This window comes from Stegostoma tigrinum, chromosome 11 (assembly GCF_030684315.1).
Source record: "Stegostoma tigrinum isolate sSteTig4 chromosome 11, sSteTig4.hap1, whole genome shotgun sequence".
In the NCBI taxonomy this organism is placed as follows: Eukaryota; Metazoa; Chordata; class Chondrichthyes; order Orectolobiformes; family Stegostomatidae; genus Stegostoma; species Stegostoma tigrinum.
This window is the reverse complement of record NC_081364.1, coordinates 65613010-65632885: the sequence shown is the minus strand read 5'-3', so window position 1 is coordinate 65632885 and position 19876 is coordinate 65613010. Positions and strand designations below refer to the sequence as shown.

Sequence of the window (19876 nt, the reverse complement as noted above, 5' to 3'; positions counted from 1 at the left end):
CCTCTAACACTGAGACAGCAAAATCTCATGTCTCTGTTAAGCTTTTAATTTTGCAAAGCATCCCATTATACAACCAGGATTTTGAATCTCCAGTCAGGATACAGGCTGATAATTTCAGAGGAAGATGAGGGGAAACCTTTTAGTTTGGAGGGTTTAGCCCATATCCTTCCAAACCTTTCCTATTCATGGACTTTTACAACATTTAAAAGATATTTGCATCTGTACCTGCATCCACTAATTCCTCTAGCAGTTCCTTCCACATACAAGCCATTCTGTGTTTACGTAACCCTGTGTCCTTTTTAAAATTTTCTCCTGTCGCCTTAAAAATCTGCCCCCTAGTTTTGAGCTCCTCCACCCTTGGGAAAAGACCTCTGCTATTCACCTTTTCTATGCCTGTCATGATCTTATAAACCTCTGTAAGGTCACCTCTCAGTCTCCTACGCTCCAGTGAAAAACATCCCTGCCTATTTTTATAACACAAGTTCTCCATTCCCAGCAACATCAGTCATCAGGGAGAATGTCAGCATCAGTGAGTGATTAAAAGAACAAGAGCTGTTTTCGTAAGAACAGAGGATTAAAGGAATATCTGATAGAGGTCTTCAAGATTAGAAAGGTTTCTGATTGGTAAAGAGAAAAAGGCTATTTTAGCTGGTTAGTGACCTGATAACTAAAATGCAGTAAAGATCATCAATGATTGGAGAGAGCCCTGGAGAACTTCGTTTAGCCAGTACCCTAATACTTTTATAACATATTGGGAAATTAGTCTCTTTCTTTCCCTTTTGACATCTTTAAGCATGACATGTGAGTTACAAGAAAACACTTCTTATCTCTGTCTAGAGCATGGATGGATGCATTTCCTCAACCGTGATGAAGCCCTTTATAGTTATTGTAGCCTTTGTCACAGTGATAACTATGCGCAGTTCTAGTCACCTAGAAAAAGCATATTCAAACACTGAAGAGATTGCAGAAACAATTCACTAGGGCATTACCAGAATTGACATGCTGCCAGTGTCCAGGAAGATTGAGCAGTGCTGCAGGGCACTTTTCTGTGGAAAAGAGAAACCTAAGAGAACACCTGATAGATAGACATTAAAAATCAGAAAGGGTGGATGTGGAGAAATTGACAGAAAATGCTGGGAAACGTCAAAAAATTAGGCAACGTCTGCATCAAGAGAAGCAGTTAACGTTTCAGACGATAACCTGTCGTTGAATTGACGAAACGTAGATATGGATAAACTGTTTGCTCGACAATCGACAGCAAAGTGGCTTAAATACAAGGTACACCTTAAAAGGATTAGATCAATAATTTAGGCATAAATTTTTCTTGCAGACCGTGGTAGGAATGTGGAGCTTGCTGCCGTTTGGACGGTGTGATGTGGAGGTGCTTGTGTTGGACTGGGGTGTACAAACTCACAAGGTTATCATCCAGCAGGTTTATTTGAAATCACAAGCTTTTGGACATGACGATGGGGCTATGCTCCGAAAGTTTGAGATTTCAAATAAACCTATTGGAGTATAACCTGGAGTTGTGTAACTTCTGACTTGGTGAGTATCGATGGTTTAGAGAAACTTTAACTTTGAAAGGGAAGAGGAATATTGGAGGGCAGGGTGACATGAGTTCACTAAAATGGGAGGCAGCCTTATGGAGTAAAACACTGATGTAAACCGATTGGACTGAATGGCCAGTATCTGAGAATTTGTATAATTTTTGTGATTATGTGATGAATGCAGTAGAGTGCAGTAATTGCTTTTGTGTCCAAGTGCTTCATTTTTCTGACCTCACCATTTGTACATTGCCCTCCTATCCCTTCACTCACCATTGCTGCCTTCCATCTCCTTAGCTCATCTTTACTTTTTTTCTCTGGGCAGCTCTCTGAAGTACTTTGGCAGATTTTTGTACTTTAACAATTTAACTGTGTTATGTCAATTCAAATTGTTGAAACTGCAATTTGAGCTTAACAGAGACATGCTGTACAACAACATAATTGGAAAGTGAGCTGTTAATTGGCAACGGTCAATGCTTCCTCTAGGCTGCATGCCACAAACCAAAAGGTCTTACACACGAGTCATCCCCTTAATGTTAGCACACAAGAATAATTAAAGGGCTTGTGGATAATGTAGAAAAAAAGTGGACTGTTTGAAGTAGTATACTTAGAGAATGAGCCACATGTGGTCATTTTCAATCAAACAGAAAATTGGCAGAATATTGGACAGTAGCTGTGCACAGTCACACTGGATAATAATGTAACTGGACAGAAACCTGCTCAATGTCACAGTGTGTTACTAATGTAATTAAAGAAACAAAATCAGAAATTGCTGGAAAAACTCAGCAGATCTGGCAGCATCAGAGGTGAGTAAGCAGTGTTAATGTTTCAGCTCCAGTGACCCTTCTTTAGAACTGATTGCAGCTAGGAAAATGTTGGCATCAATGCTAGAAGTGGGGAGGACTAAATGATAGGTGGAGATGGACCCCAGAGAGTGAGAGAGGGAAAACAGTTGGACAGGCAAAGAGAATTGGCAAAGGTCAGCCTGGGAGAATAAATAGCTGCAAATGGAAATCATTTGTGGTTGGCCATGGGTTGTTCAGCCTTGAACCTGAAACATTAATTCTGCTTTCTGTCCACAGAAGCTGGGTTTATCCACCAATTTATGATTTTGCTTCTGATTTTCAACGTCTGCAGTTTATTTTTGCTTTATTGTAATTAGAGTGAGATCACAGCAGATCACGCTGGATCATACTGCAACTGGGCGGTGACAAGCGCAATGTCACAATGGGTAATAGTGTAATTCAAGAGTGAGTTCCCCCAGTCAGACTGGTTAGTAATGCATCTGAAGAATGAGTTTCACAAGGTCGCACCAGATAATAGTGTAATTGGAGAGTGTGCCTCTTTGGTCACTACTTATTGATGTGAACAAAGGGGTCATAACACTATAGGAATTGTTGGAAAAGTTCAGGAGGTCTGGCAGCATCTGTAAAGGAAAAAACAGAGTTAACATTTTGGATCTGGTGACCCTTCCTCAGAACCTTCCTTCTTCACAGATGCTGCCAAACCTGCTGAGCTTTTCCAGCAATTTTTGTTTTGTTTCTTGACTTACAGCATTCACAGTTCTTTCATTTTTATTGAGTCATAGCAGTAGTTGTGATGATATCAATAGAATCTGTAGAGTCACAGCCTACAGTGTTACAACTAGAGGTGTGATCACAGCTAAGATAGTTGCACATGACCATTCACACTAGTAAATGAATCATATGGATCCACAGTGGTTATGAATAGGAGTAGGGTGTGAATTGCACATCGTCTCACTGGATATAAATAAGACCACTGTAACCAGGGAATGAGTTGTCATGAGTTACTAGATAAAAGGCTGACGGGGGTTGAATCATGCTGAATGCAAGTGCGAATGAAGCTTGGAGGCTGTGAGCACTTTCATATTTAGTGCAGTAATTAAATTAGGTTTGATCAGGGGATCTTCTGTACAGTACACTGTGTAACCTGTTCAAGCCCTCCTGGGGCTGATTCTGGAACTGATTAAAAAGTGGACAGTCTCAGGAGGATCTGATGGGTTTCCAGTGCTGTGCAAATGATTACTGTGTGTCTGTTAATCCCTGTTGCAAGTCTCAGTAAAAGGCCTGTGCACAGGTTTTGGGTCAATGTTGATGACTGCCATCACTTGACAGTACGCTGTTGTTATCTGATGGACATTTTCAAAAGGTGTTAGAAATAGGTTTAAAGTTAATTGTAATGCTTAATACTTCAAGTGGGGAACATTGCCCCTTGTTAAATAAACATGTGAAAATATTCTGCAAGGAGAACATTCAGAAACAGTTGGACTGGGAAGGAAAGATGACAGGATGCAACAGAAAGCTGCTTCATGCATTAGACAGTGAAATATAGCCTTTCCCTAAAAATCTGCAAGTGAATACCAAACACTTCATGAGCTCCAGTTCTACACCTTCTGGCACCAGATTTTCTCATCATTCTTTCTTGTCGACCAGTGTTACAGTTCCTTAGTGTTTTCATTCAAGTACTATAAATATCAATGCTGCATTTCTAGGACAGTAAATTCCCTCTAATTCTCTCTCTCCCTTTCTTTTATTCTCTTTCCCTCTCATCACCCCACCCCCCCCCCCCCCACCTCCTATCATGTGCTCATGTTCCTTCTGTTCCTCTCACTTCACCTTCTCTCATTTAGAGAGGGCAGACTTGTATGTTGGAAATAGAAGTAGGATCCTAGTGACACAGTGGCTGTTTGATATTGTGTCTGGAAATAGAAGCAGCTTGTTGTGTCAGTGTACAAAGGGAGTTCTTGCTTCTGAAGTAGGAAATGGACCATTCCTTAGCCCTCATTATTCTGCATACATTCATACATTCATCAGAATATTTAAACACAAAATTGAGAAGAATGGAGTTGAAGGAAAATAAACATATTATGGCAGATATTTCCCAAAAGGGATATTTTACCACCCATCCTACTTCCTTCCTCTGGCTGGGCAACTAAATGCACTCCTCACACAAAAAGCACAAGCAATAGGAACAATATTAGACCAAATAGGCTCTTGAGTCGGCTGCACGTTTCAGTATGATCATGGCCATGTTGACATTAACTTTGATTTCCTGAATGAGCTGACTTGTGATACACTGATTCATGAAAATCAAAAAAAGTCTATCTCAGCCTTTACATATATTTAATGAAGGAGGCTCCACAGCTCTCTTGGACAAAGAATTCTGAAAAATTGCATCCTATTGCTTGAAGTAATTTTTTCTTATTTGTTTTAATCAGTCCACCCCTTATCATGAGGTGTGCCCATGTTTTAGAGTCACTGATCAGCAGAAACAATGAGGTTTACCTCTGACCCTTCTAAAGAAGTCCAGACAACATAGACCCAATTTACTCAGCCTGTCATCAGATTGCAGCCCTCTCATCCCCCTAATACATTGAACTTTTGCTTTATCATCTTAAATGCAAGTCTGTACTCACTTAAATATGAGACCAAAACTATGCACTGTATTCCAGATATTGTCTCTCAAAAGCCCCATAATACCATAATATGTAATACAATAATCAAAATGCTTTGGACACTGGAAATCTGAAATAAAAACTGAAAGCACTGCAGAAGTGTAACAGGACTGGCAGTATCTCTAGAGAGAGAAACAGAGTTAATGTTTCAAGTCCAGTATGACTCTTCTCCAGAACTGGAAGGGGACTAGAAAATGGTGCATTTTTATGCTGTAGATAAAGGTAGGAAGAGCAAGGAGTTCAGAGCAGAAGACAAAAACAGTGATAATGGCGATAAAGGGGAGATGGAAATGTAAAATTCAGGTAAATGTTAGCTGTGAAAAGGAGAAAACGTGTCACTATGCTGACAGCTAAGCCAGCAGTTATACAGTTGTAATGAGACTTCTTTGTTCTTGATTTCCAGTCCCTTGCATACGAGGTTAACATGCCACTTTCTGTATTTGTAACTATTATTTGTACGAGCACATCCAAATCACTTTGAACATCAACAAGTTTCACAACACCTTTGATAAAGGTTTTCCTGACCTTCACCAAGGTGAATAACCTGCCCATCCACTTAACCTGTTTATACCTTTATGCAAGATAATAAAATGTGAGGCTGGATGAACACAGCAGGCCAAGCAGCATCTCAGGAGCACAAAAGCTGACGTTTCGGGCCTAGACCCTTCATCAGAGAGGGGGATGGGGTGAGGGTTCTTGAATAAATTTATTCCAGAACCCTCACCCCATCCCCCTCTCTGATGAAGGGTCTAGGCCCGAAACGTCAGCTTTTGTGCTCCTGAGATGCTGCTTGGCCTGCTGTGTTCATCCAGCCTCACATTTTATTATCTTGGATTCTCCAGCATCTGCAGTTCCCATTATCTCTGTATCTTTATGCAACCTCTTTTCCAACCCACAGTTTATAATCCCTTTAACTTTGTAGCATCAGCAGACTTGCATGTATTACTCTCTCTCTTCATCTAAACCATTAACATTGATTGTAAATAACTGAGGTCCTAAAATTGATCCTTGTGGAATACTACTAGTCATAGCCTACCTATTTGAATTTGTCCATTTATATCATTTCTTTGCCTCCTGTGCAGTAACTAATCCTTATCCTTACTAATTTATTACCCTGGATGCCATGAGTTTTATCTTGCACCCAACCTTTTGGTGTGCAGCTTATCAAATGCCTTTTGGAAATCCAGCTATAGTATATCTTCCAATTTCCATTTATTAAATCTTCAAGAAAAATTTGGAATAAATTTGTTGGTCTTGACAAGGTTGATGTGGAAATGATGTTTCTTCTTGAGGATAAACCCGGACTAGGGGCCTCTATTTTAAGACAGAAAGGAGAATATTTTTATCTGACTTTGTGTGACTTTGAAACTCTTTGCCTTAAGGTGGTCAAGTGGTGTCATTGAATATTTTTAAAATCAGAGTAGATTCTTGTTCAACAAGGGAATCTTAAAAGTTATTGGGGTTAGATGAGAACGTGGAATTTGGAACATAAAAAGGTTAGCCATGATATTATTGAATGGTGGAGCAGGCTTGAAGGGCCAAATCTCCTGCTCCTGCTCCTAGTTCATATGTTTATATTTATTGTTAAGGCCTCCTTAAAAATAGATTCCACAACTTCTCAAAAACTGATGTTAGGCTAATTTGCCTGTAATTTCTTGTTTTCTCCCTCCCTCCTGAGAATCAGTGTTACATTTGCCAATTTCTAATCTGCTGGGACTGTTCCCAAAACTAAGGAATTTTGGAAAATCATACCAAACATTCCTGCTGTCTCTGCAGTTCTTTCTTTTAGAACCCTGGGATGTACACCATTTGACCCTTTTGATTCTTGGATTATAGCCTCTTTAGTTTTCCCAACACATTTTTTGCTACTAATATTAATAACCTTAATTGTTTCCTGTCTCTTTTTAGCCCCTAACTTGCACTGCATTTCTGATATGCAAGTTGTGTCTTCTACTGTGGAGACAGACACAATATTTGTTCAATGCCTCTGTCATTTCCGATCATAATGGATCCAGTCTCTGTTTCTGTTGGATCAGCATTTACTTCAGCTGCTGTCCTGCTTTTTATTTACCTATCAAAGTCCTTTTGTTTTTTATATTCCTGGCTAATTTCTAGTCCTTCCATTTTTGTTTTCCTGTTTTGATCAAATTTTTGGTGGCTCCCTGCTGGCTTATCAAACATTTCCGTTTTCAGAGTTGATTCTGTTCTTTTCAGCATCATAAGCCTTCTCTTTAATCTAATGGTGTTCTTAACTTTCTAGTGATTCATGTCTTTCTTGTGGAGTATTAGTTTTTTCAATGGAATGTATTTTTGTTGAACATTTCGAATTGTTTCTTTAAAGTTTTTCTCACTTTTCAGTTATCACCATTTTAGTCTGTTTGCCTAATCAACCTTAGTCAGTTGTCCCTTATACCTTTGTTTAAATTTTGAGAATTTTTTGACCGGATTATTTATTTCCAGACTTAATGTGGAACTCAGTTATATTACGATCACTATTTCCCACTGGATCTTTCACTGTGACCTAACTCCATACAACACTAGATCTAAGATAGCTGTGCCCTTCATTCTACAACTTGCCACAGGAAACTCTCAAAATGTTCTGTAAACTCATCTTCCATATATCATTCTTGTCAATTTGTTTGTACCAGTTTATAAGGAGATCAATGTCCTCCACAATTATTAATTGCCTTTGTTACAAGCCCTAATAATTTCTGCTAAGGAGCCTATCAGCTGCTCCCTTCTGTGTTTTCTGACTCTTGCTGTTCTAACCCATTCTGATTCTACTTTTAGGATCTTCTGAGGCCAGAACCTTTTATCACTAATATCCTTATATTATCCTTTACTATTAAGACATCCCTTTTTCTTGCCATATTGTTTGTCTTTCTGAAGTACTGTGTATCCTGAAATATTTATTCCCCATCCTTTGTCTGTGTAATACCGATTGGATCTAAATCATTTAGCTCTATTTATGCCAATAGTTCATCCATTTTATTGTGGATGATTTGAGCTTTCACACACAGAATTTTTAATTTCTTTTTGCTCCTAATTCCCCTGTTGTCCTTATTCACTAATGCACAATTAAGGTTAAACTCTCTTCCTGTCCTCTGCTTGTCTCTATCAATATTATATAGTAGTCCCTATTACACTGTAGCTGCAGTCACATTAGGATTTCAAGAAATAGGTAAATAATTTCTTTTTAAGTTACTGAAATAAAATAAGAGTCATGGGTTTGACATTGAAATTATTGCCCTCCCTTACTGGTATTCACCTATTCACTCGACACATCAGATATGCTGAGATAGAAATTAACAGAATCATTTATTATAAATCAGGTCCTGTTGAGGATTACATCATTGCAGCAAACATGAAATGCAACTGAGAATGTTTGTTAAATAGAATATATGCATGTACTAAGGATGCAATATAGTTGAAGAATAGGCATTTCCCTCAAACCACTTGTCCATTTAAAGGCAGGTTAAAAACCCATGGTTCAATCTCCCATCAATGCCTTTTATAATAACTGCTCCAGTGATTGCCTGGGAAAAATCCAATGCCAAATGCGAGGCAGCAAAATGAAAGTGGAGATCCAAACTAAGCACGTGTGATAACGAATGAAGAGCTGTAATCAGCTTTCCCACTGTAGGGTATTGCTTTTCCATTAAGTGGCCGTGGGCAGAATTACTTGTAAACTGACAATAGTACATTCTGCTCTTTGTAAAGAGTACAAGAGTACTATATCCCTTTGTTATTCTCATCAGACCATTAACTGTTTAAGTAAAGATTATTCAGGAAGATGTATGCGCTTTTTAGAAAAACTTCCTCTTCTGAAGCACCAAATGTCCATTCACCTCTTGGGTCTATTGTGTAATCGAAGTGTCTGAAAAGATGGAACTGGTGGAGTCCGAGTCAGTCTTCATCTGCAGGATTTTGGGGTTTTTGACCTCTGGGAACTCCTCACTGACTGCAAGACGAATCTTTCCGTTCTGGCTGCCCTTTACCGGCTCCAGGAACACCACGTGTTTGCCACTGCTAGCTTTGCGGCCGGTGTCATCGTTGCAGGGTGGGGTGGTGCTCAGAATGGAAGACTGGGCGCTACACTCATTTGGCAGGGAGGGGTCTTGTGCTGGCCTACACCAGCAGCGGCATGGAGTCAGGTACAAGTACATGAGCACCAGGACCAGACTTACCACACAGCCAAGAAGTGTAGTGAGACCTGTGTTGAAGCCTTCCGCATCATGCTTTTCAGAATGCACAGTCACGTTGACTTCTCGGGACTCATTGCGCATCAGTCGTTTGTTGTTTGCCATGCATGTGTATATGCCAGAATGCTCTTTTTGGGCCTTGTGGATCTCCAGGCTGCCATTGGAGTAGAGTTTAAATGTCTTGTTAACACTGTTGGTATAAGTGATGAGTTCTCTGTTTGGTGAGATCCACAGGTAGGTTGTCTGTGCATCCTGCAAGCTAGTGTTGCAGCTTAACATCAGCGACTCCCCAGCCACACCCCTGAAGTTGCTGTCCACCATATTGATTAGACCATATGGTAAGGTACAGTTTTCAAACATCTTGCGGTGCTTCAGGAAGCGGAGGATGGCCTTGGGCTGTCTAAGGGCCAGGCAAGTGTGTTCCTCTCGGAAGTCGTGAACAGAATTAAAACCATTGTTCTCCCAGTGCAGGAACATACTGTACAAAGTGCAGTCACACATGAAAGGGTTGTTGTGCAGGTAGAGGCCGTTTTGAATAGTCTGAGGCAATGCAGTCACCTTGTCAACAGGGATGGAAGAGAGCCTGTTAGATGAGATATCCATTATCCTGAGCTGAGGCAGGCTGCCCTCCTGCAAGGTACTGAACGGGAAATCAGTTAACTGGTTCCAGCTGAGGTATACCTTCCGCATTTTGCTGAGCCTATGCAGGGCTTCACTATCCACACGTACTATCTGGTTGTTGTAAAGCAGCAGCTCCTGCAGGTTTGTCAGCTCCTGGAAGAAATGTTTCTCCACTGCGTGCAGCTTGTTGGAGGACAGGTCCAAGTGTGCAAGCTGGGAGGCATTGTGGAAAGCTGCCGTGGAAATGTGGTGGATGCGATTGTGGCCGACTCGGAGTGTGTGTAGGCGGGGTAGCTGAGCCAGCCAGTTATCCTGCAGTCGGTGCAAGTTGTTGTGACTGAGATCCAGGCTGGTTGCAGTGGCAGGTAGTCCGGGAGGCACCAGGGACAGGCTCCGACTGTCACAGCTCAACAAGTCTGATGCACAAATACAGACCCTGGGGCACAAATGGAGGCTGTCTCCTGCTCTTTGCGTGAAGGACTCAGATAAGAGCAGTTCTATCACAAGCAACCAGAAAATTGGAGTTACCATTCCAGAGACGCACATGGTCTAATCCTGATGCTCCACACTTGAGACACTGCAGCAAAGTCTGCTGGAGAGTTAAACAGTCACTTTCCCTTCTTAGCAGTCTTAACATTTAACTGGAAACTCTGCATAGTGCAAGTAACCACATACTGCAGGGCTGCTGTCTTTGAAGTGAGTTCGAAGCTGGGCATTTAGTCACAGAGACTGTGGCTAAGGTAGTGCAAAGGCATAATGCCCCAGAATCAATTCACGCAATTTACTCCCTGCTGTTCTGCCTTTTAAAAAAAGTACTTACACCTGAGATTTTCTTGCAGCCCATTTGGTGGTTGTCATTCCTTTTAGAAGAGCTGGAGCTGCTAACGATTCAGGACTTCTCATCAGTGCACAATGTTATCAAAGAGTGTTAACCGCTCCCTTTTAACTCGATGCAGATGAACTTACAGAGCATGCAGGTCATCGACACAAAATGAATGAGTAAAGCCTGTCAACTCGTGGCGCCAAGTGCTTCAGTCAGTTGTTTCTCTGTGGTCAAATCCTTAAATTGCAGACACACAGTCTCCCAACGCACAGCAACTCATAACTTTTCTGCCATGAACTATTAATGCAGCAGAGAGCTCCGTACTGCCCCACAGCCTGTGTAGCATTGATCTCACTCAGTGCCTATTTAAACTGGAGCGGATGGGAAGCGCGGTGGGTGGGTAGCGTATGCTTGATGGTGTATCGCTGATTGGCTATCGGTAGTATGTTAATTGTTTAAGTAGGTTTCTGTTGCAGTGTTGTGCAGCTTCCATTCACCACTAGTGGGTGGATTTGAACTGCCTGAACTGTTCTTTGTTTCTGTCAGGCAATTGCAGAGTCAAAGACAGAATCTAGTCCCGTTGTAGGGGATTAAGGATTTATAGGGGTCGATAGACAAGCCTAGGTCTGATTGTGAGACTAGTCCAATTGAGTCTAACTGTGTGTGTGATAATACATCCTCCTTGTGAGGATGTTGGGTCAGAGCGACCTAGTTTTTGCTGTAAGAATGTGAGATGGGGGATGGGAGTTAGCTTAGTGTCTAAGAACGGGGATCAGGGAGTTAGTTTGCACAACTACAACAGAGTGTTGAGACTAACTGCCTCTATAGCCTGTTCACCACATCAGGTGTAACTCCCTGAATAAGGTACTATTCACCATCTTCTCAGTGTTCTATGCAGACACCCTGGAGAAAAAAAAGGTGAACAAAAATAGTTAACAAAAAATAGTTCGCAAGAACTGTCAGTGTTGTCCTTCGTCCAGCACCCATACAGTAACAATTCAGGGAAGTATTCACTGAATTCTCAACCACTGTTTATGGGATAGCATCCACTAACTGCGGCTTACCTCAATAGTAGTAATAGTTGAAATTAAAGACCTTAATATATTGGTCCCTTTCCCCCTAGTTCCTCATATTCAAGCTCCCAATTTCTTCCTGTCCCTTAACTTGTTGCTAATACATTGCATCTTGTATTCTCATTAAATAGACTAAATAAATGTGCCTACGATCATGGTGAGGCCTTTAGATTTAAAATTAGTGTCAAATGATTACAGCACAGAAGAAGACCATTCAGCTTGTGTTGCTACTGAGTTTTTGTAAGAAAAACTTGTAAGTCACTGAATTAGATTAGATTCTCTACAGTGTGGAAACAAGCCCTTCGCCCCACAAGTCCACACCGCCCCTTAGAACATAGAACAATACAGCGCAGAACAGGCCCTTCGGCCCTCGATGTTGCACCGACCTGTGAACTAATTTAAGCCCATCCCCCTACACTATCCCATCATCATCCATATGTTCACTTATCATCTGCAACCCTTGGGGTGCATCCCCCTATAACCCACACACCCCTGAACAATATGGACAATTTAGCATGGCCAATCCACCTAGCCAACACATCTTTGGACAGTGGGAGGAAACCAGAGCACCCAGAGGAAACCCACACAGACACAGGGAGAATGAGCAAACCCCGCACAGACAGTTACCTGAGGCTGGAATTGAACCTGGGTCCCTGGAGCTGTGAGGCTGCAGTGCTAACCACTGAGCCACCTTGCTGCCCCAGAATATGGATTATGTACTTGCCGACTGATCACCTGGAGTCATAATGTCACTTCCAGCACGTTTTCTATTTCATTGTGTCAAATGGCTGCTTGTTCTCCATTTGAAAGATATTGTTTCAGCATTTACAGGTTCCTCTGCAGTATGTGCTCACCAAAGACTCTCCTTATTGTGTCACCCTATTCTCACTTTGATTGAAGAACCACTGAAAAATGATTGGAACAGTTATTCAACCAATGCCATGCCTTTGTGTCAGCTGTGGCTGTTGTCTCTTAGTCAGCAGTTCATGGGTTTAATTCCCTGTGCAAAGACTTGAGTGCATAAACTAGACTGCCAGTATTAAAGAATTCTGCTCCGTCAGAGGAGCCACTGTTCTTTTAGATATATGTTAAAAGTTCCATAAGATTGATTTAAAAAGCCAAGGGAGTTCTCCTTCGTGTATTTGCCAAAATAACCTCCTCAAACAGTATTATTAAATCAGGTTATCCAGTCATTATTGCCTCATCATTTGTGGGAGCTTGCTGTGTACAAACTGCTGTGATTCTTACATTACAGCAGTGACTACAATTCAAAAGTACTTCATTGGCTGTAAAAATGCATAACATGTCTATTGATGAAGGGTCTAGGCCCGAAACGTCAGCTTTTGTGCTCCTGAGATGCTGCTTGGCCTGCTGTGTTCATCCAGCTTCACACTTTGTTATCTAACATTTCTATTTGTGCTTTATTCCCTTTGACAGAACTTTACAACTTTCAGGTGAATTTTGGTTCATAGATTAAGTAAATATTAGTGAGGAATTGCTGTTCAAGTATTTGCAACAGTGGTGAAGTATATTCTGAAATATGAAACTAAGAGTGACTTCCATTTGCCTGTGTGATTCCTGATTAATAATTGGCAAGTTTCTCAATGATATTCTAAAGAGAGAGAGGAATTTGATGGAACTTCAACAAGACTATACAGGGTAATCAGAAACAAAGGCAGAAATTAAAAACTCAGTAGGTCTGGCATCATTTGTGAAGACAAAGCAGAGTTAACATTTCGGATCCAGTGACCCTTCTAATCACTGAGGGAATTAAAGGTCAAGGGAAAAAGGCAGGAAAGTGGAATTGAGGATTATCAGATTAGCCATGAATTGCAAAGCACACTCAATGGGCTGAATGGCCTACTTCTGCTCCTGCATCTTATAGTCTTATAGATAGCTGGTTTTGGCACAGGAATGAAAGAGCAGAGAAGAGCACATGCATTCTGTGTGTGGTAACTGCTTTACTCACCTCCAGACAGATCCTGATTTGGCTGTTGGTGAAAGTTTTTGACAATCGTTAACGGGGTAAGAACATGTTTCCCTGCAAATTAATCATCCTGTACTTTCATTTGAGTTTTAAATTGATTCCACAACTGAACAGATCTGAAGAGAAGTCACTGGACCCGAAACATTAACACTATTTGGTCTCAACAGTTGCTGCCTGACTGACAGTTAGCCCAGCAATTTTATGATAACAAAGTGTGGGGCTGGATGAACACAGCAGGCCAAGCAGCATCTTAGGAGCACAAAAGTTGATGTTTCGGGCTTTTTCTGATGAAGGGGTAGGCCTGAAATGTCAGCTTTTGTGCTCCTAAGATGCTGCTTGGCCTGCTGTGTTCATCCAGCCCCACACTTTATCTTGGATTCTCCAGCATCTACAGTTCCCATTATCTCCAGCAGTTTTATGCTTTGTTTCTGATTTCCATCATCTGCAATACTTTGGGGTTTTTTTCATACCGGATAATTGTTGTTTATTTTTGCATCTCTCCTGAAGATACTGGCTTTGTCTGATACCGTATTCAATTCCAGAGAAAACTGTACTTGCATACTTCAATTGGTTGGCCATTTTTGTGAGAGTCCAGAGCAGAAACCACAGCATCCAGATATTTATGAACTTCACTATGGGCCCAAGATGATGATTAGGAGGGCTGATTTCCACCCTTGCCCTATCCCACCACTTCCTAAACCAACACCATTTCCCCCAAGCTCAACCAGTCCTCACCCCCAAACCCCATTACATTGTTCTGGTGCTAAAACAGAGCCCATCTGAGACTGCAGACTGAAGTCAGAGCCTTGTGGTTTGTAGAACTACACTGCTTAACGTCTAGATGATTAGAGGAGCCTCACTGTAGATTTTTGACAATGGAAGAAAAATGTGTCTGAGATTGGGAGAAATATTTAATGCCGTAATTCATAATGCCTCAAAGATGGTGGAAGCAAATTCAGTCAAAGTGCTGAGCAGAACAACAGGGGAATGAGGGTAATGAATCTGTGGAATTGCAGAGGGCTTTAGATGCTGATTCGTTAAGTATATTCAAGGCTGAGATAGATTGTTAATTAGTGAGGAAATTAAAGGTGTTGGGGAAAAGGCAGGAGAGTAAAGTTGAGGATGATCAGATCAGCCATGACCTCATTGAAGAGCAGAGCAGACTCAATAGGCTGAATCGCCAAATGCTCTGATGTTGCTTCGAAAGTTGGCATAGATAATAGGATCAGGCCAGGGATGAAAGAGCAGTGAAGAGCGCATGCATTCTATGTGTGATGACTGCTTTACTGAGTTCCCAAGCATGTTTGATTTGGCTATTTGTGAAAGTTTCTGACAATAGGTAACAGAAGGAATATGCTTCTCTGCAAATTAATCATCCTGTAGTTTGATTTGAAGTTTGTAATTGATTCCACAGCTGTTCTCAGTACCTGTTTTAAGATTACATTCTGGATGAATGAGTAATTCCTTCACTTATAATGCTGGTAAAACTGAACTCCCTTCTCACCTGACCTACTTAACACTATCCATGGCCCCACCATCTATCTTAGGTTAAGCAAAGGGATGCTGTGGCATGGTGTTATTCTCGACTATGAGCTCCCCTTCCTTACCCCACATCTAATATATTCATAAGAAAGCTTCACTGTCTGCGATGTCATCATCCAGCCTCCACCTCCCATCTCTTGTTACTGTTCCTTGCAGATGGTGCTTGTTTCACATGGTAAACTGTTCTTTAATGTTGGATCCTTGGGAAGCAGCATACCCACTGACAGACAATATCCCGTGATTAATACCCGCCAATGTAGAGCTCCTGCTGTGAAGATTGCAGTTCCTGATGTCTGATCACTGTATCACACTTAGCCCCTGAGTTCCATCTGTAAGCAAGATGCTGCTTCCCAAGTATGAGCGCCATGGATAAATGGAATCCTAAAGGAGAGATGGAAATAATCAATTGAAAATATACATCGGAAAAACTACCGTATTTATGAATATAATCAGCATTGCAATTATTGTAACTGCATTCAGTCAAATGACAAGCTTAAATTGCTTAAAACGATAACTGAATCTAGCCATGTTTTTTTGAGGCACTTCCTTTCAGCAATCGCTGCTTATCTTAACCAGCATAGTGTCCCCTAGCTGCTCCGATTCTGTGTCTGTATCTTTTGTCGTCGGGAAGTTTGAAGCAATCTTGGCCCGTTGCTTGAACGTAGTCCAGATTTATTTATGAAGCATTTGGCAACTAAGCTGTCTGATGCCATTAGCGCACTGCGAGCATCACTTGAGACTTGTACAATATTGGGAGCTAGATTAGAAATCCAAGGTGCCCCTTCCTATATTCCCCTCCCACCACTGCCACACAAACACCAACACAACCTGCACTACAGTTTCTGGCAGATGTTTGCGTATTGCAGGCAGGTTCTCCCACAATAGCAGTGAAGTGAAAGAAATTAATTCAGTCCTCCTCACTGCAGAATCTCAGAAACTCAACAGATGAAAAAAACCAGTTGCGTTTATATAACTTCTTTCTTGAACTGCGACATCCCAAAGTGCTTTATTAGCAATGAAATATTTTATGATGTGTCATAACTTTTGTAATGTTGGAAGCATGCCAAACTATGGACAGCATGATCCCACAAACAGCAATCTGAAAATGACCAGATAATCTGCTTTGAGTACTGTTGGTCGGGGGAATGAATGTTGACCTAGAAACCGGAGAGAGCTCCTTTCTCCTCTTCAGCATAACACCATAGCACCTTTGCAGTATTGGCTTGAGAGGATAGATGAAGCACTTGTTTAGCATCCCATCCAAAAGTGGACACCTGGGACAGTGCAGAGTGCCCTCGGCAGTCCACTGAAGTGCCAGCCTAGGTTGTGGACTAAGTTTGTGGAATGGAACTTAGTCTAACAATCTCGTGTCTCAGACAAAAGTAGTCCCATTGACACATTGAGAGGAGAAGGAGGTCTTTGCTTTGCATCCAAAGCAAAAAAGGAGGTGGTTAGATTTTGGGAGGATTTTTAGTAGTAAAGGTAGTAAGTATAGAGGAAGTAAGTGCGAGAACAGACGTTTTATGAAAAGGAAGGGTAGTGAGTTATGACATAATATTTGAAAAGGCTGAGCCCTTGAAATCAACACAGAGAAAACTCAGAGTCTCAATAATATCTGAAGGGAAGCAGGATGATCTGGATACTGCACGAATAATTGCCAGGAAACTACTGAAAAATAGGTGGTGCCAATCTTGTAACAAGCAAACATGTAACCAGGAGGAAATGGAGCCAGGTATGTTGACTGCCAGTGGTAGGAGTTTAGAAGAGGATAGCGTCATTAATAAGGACAGCAGTAATGGAGAAATTCAGAATGACGAGCAGGAACATGCCATTCATTCCTTTGGTGCTGTTTCTGTAGAGCAAATCTGTAGCTCAATTCAGTTACTAGCCCTTGCTCCGTATCTCTTGATAGCCTTGCGCAAAAAGAATCTATAAGTCTTTGACTTGAGACCTCCAGTTGACTTCTGGCATCAGTAACGTTTTGGGGAAAAGAAAATTCAGAGTTTCACTACTCTTTATGTCAAAACTGCTTCCTGATTTCACTCTTAAATATCCTAGCTCTATATTTAGGATTGTGTTTCCCTCGTGCCCCATTCTGAATTTCAGGAGTCAAGGAAATAATTTCCCTCTATGTACTCTGTTGACACTATTATTTTAAAGACTTCAATTAATCCTCTCACGTGTCAACTCTTAAAGAGATTTGCTAACTGCCCTCATATTTTAACCCTTTGAGCTCTAGTATAATTCTACTGATTTGGATCTACTCCAAGGCGAGCAACACCTCCTGTGGTTCAGTGCCAGAAATTGAATGATACAGAACAGAGGATAGCAAGTGTGCCAATTTTTGAAGAAGCTAACTGCTTCCAGCACTTTGAAGAGAAGGGAAAGATTTACGATGAGATCTGAAAAGGTAGATCTGTTGAAGGAAGATATTTAAGGAAAGGATGTTGATGGTTTTAAGGAGTGAAGTCAGAGAATAGAAGTAGAGATTTCCTGAGGTCAACTGCAAATGGTTGAGGAAGATGAGTTGGATGATAAACAGGGCTGGATTTGGAAGGAAGACATTAGAGTCAAGAGTAGGAGGTACCAGGTGAATGTACCTAATGTGGGCAAAGAGATCAGTACCATCTCTGTGCTGCTTCGAAAATGAATGACTGACTGGTAATGAAGGTTTGGAGTGTAATCCATTCATTGTGACAAGGTGAACTGACACCTGAGTCTGACATATCTGCAAAATTTAAGCTCCTGTTTATGTTTGTCAAATTAAGCCTGGTTTGCTAATGAAGCCTGGAGCAATAGTCCTGTCACTGAAGACCATCATTCCCCTTACTTCGCTCCAGATACGCATGTAACCCAATGCCGAAACCGATAGTACAGTCCATGCTTAATCTGTAGCACAGAGCTATCAATAGCCAGCACCGGAAAACAGCATGGTTTTATCGAGCAGAACTTCAGCAGGGTCCTGAGCGCATTTGGGAATCTCTGACTCTAATCTTAGCTATGAATCTATGCTTAAATCCATTGAGCCTAGATTTTTGGTTTGCCCTCATGGGGTTGAAGAGTTCACACACATCATTTTGGACAGTCGGCAATGTTCTAGATGGTAGTCTGGCTCAATGGTCTCTGACAAAAAAAGTTATCAATCCAAGTCTTACTCCAGAGATATGAATACATAATCAAAGCTGAATCTCTTGTGTAGCACCAAGTGTGTCAGCTTCAGGTGTGATGTGAAACAGACTCAGTGAGTTCCTTCTCAAGTGATAAAAATTCCATGGCATTATTTTGAAGGAGAACAGGCAAATTCCCCCTGGTATTCCTCAGCTGACGTCACTGAAACAGATTTCTGGTCTGTTCACATTGTTCCTTACAAAGAATTGCTGACTGTGTTTCCTGCATTACAACAATAACTTAAACAATATTTAAATTGGCTATAACAAAGTGTAGAGCTGGATGAGTACAGCAGGCCAGGCAACATCCCAGGACCAGAAAAGCTGACATGTCTGGCCTAGACCCTTCATCAGAAAAGGGGGTGGGGGGGAGGGTTCCAAAACAAATGGGGAGGTGGATCAAAGGTGGATAGAGGAGAAGATAGGTGGAGAGGAGACAGACAAGTTAAAGGGGCGGGCATGGAGCCAGTAGAGGTGAGTGTAGGTGGGGAGGTAGGGAGGGGATTGGTCAGTCTGGGGATGACGGACAGGTCAAAGGGGCGGGATGAAGTTAGTAGGTAGGAAATGGAGGTGTGGCTTGAGGAGGGGATAGGTGAGAGGAAGAACAGGTTAGGGAGGTGGGGATGAGCTGGGCTGGTTTTGGGATGCAGTAGGGGGAGGGGAGATTTTGAAGCTTGTGAAATCCACATTGATACCATTGGACTGCAGGGTTCCCAAGCGGAATATGAATTGCTGTTCCTGCAATCTTCGCGTAGCATTGTTGTGGCACTGCAGGAGGCCCTGGATGGACATGTCGTCTGAGGACTGGTTGTGGGGAGTGTGGGGATGTCGGGGGCGTGGAGTGGGGTGGGGGGTGTCGGGGGCGGGGAGTGGGATTGGGGGCACGGCGGGGAGCGGGATGGGGGGAGTGTGGGAGCGAGGTGGGGGGGGGGGGGGGAGCAGGGGGCCGTGGAGGAGGGAGGTGAAATGGTTCGCGACTGGGAGTTGCAGTTGTTAATTGCAAACGGAGCAGAGGTGTTCAGCAAAGTGGTCCCCAAGCCTGTGCTTGGTTTCCCCAATGTAGAGGAGGCCACCATGGGTACAGTGGATGCACTATACCACATTGGCAGATGTGCAGGTGAACATCTGCTTGATGTGGAAAGTCTTCTTGGGGCCTGGGTGGGGGTGAGGGAGGAGCTGTGGGGGCAAGTGTAGCACTTCCTGCGGTTGCAGGGGAAAGTGCCAGGTGTGGTGGGGTTGGAGGGGAGTGTGGAGCGGACAAGGGAGTCACGGAGAGAGTGGTCCCTCCAGAAAGCAGACAAGGGTGGGGATGGAAAAATGTCTTTAGTGGTGGGGTCGGATTGCAGATGGCGGAAGTGTTGGAGGATGATGCGTTGGATCCGGAGGTTGGTGGGGTGGTATGTCAGGATGAGGGGGATTCTCTTTAGGCAGTTATTGTGGGG

At 42.2% G+C, this 19876-nt stretch overlaps 2 protein-coding genes across 2 annotated transcripts in view; one reads left to right on the top strand and one right to left on the bottom strand.

Annotated features, from left to right (window-relative positions):
* Nucleotides 1-19876, top strand: part of LOC125460234 (E3 ubiquitin-protein ligase RNF123) — a 334824-nt gene that overhangs the window by 264655 nt on the left and 50293 nt on the right. The gene's annotated exons all lie outside the window — the stretch shown is intronic.
* On the bottom strand, nt 8358-11014 carry amigo3 (adhesion molecule with Ig-like domain 3). Its single transcript, XM_048547436.1, has one exon. It carries the CDS (start codon nt 10386-10388, stop codon nt 8877-8879), a length of 1512 nt encoding a protein of 503 aa, XP_048403393.1. The 5' UTR covers nt 10389-11014; the 3' UTR covers nt 8358-8876.

Bases quoted from the DNA above. Each gene is read 5' to 3' on its own strand.
- amigo3 (XM_048547436.1), bottom strand. From the start codon at position 10,388: ATGTGCGTCTCTGGAATGGTAACTCCAATTTTCTGGTTGCTTGTGATA.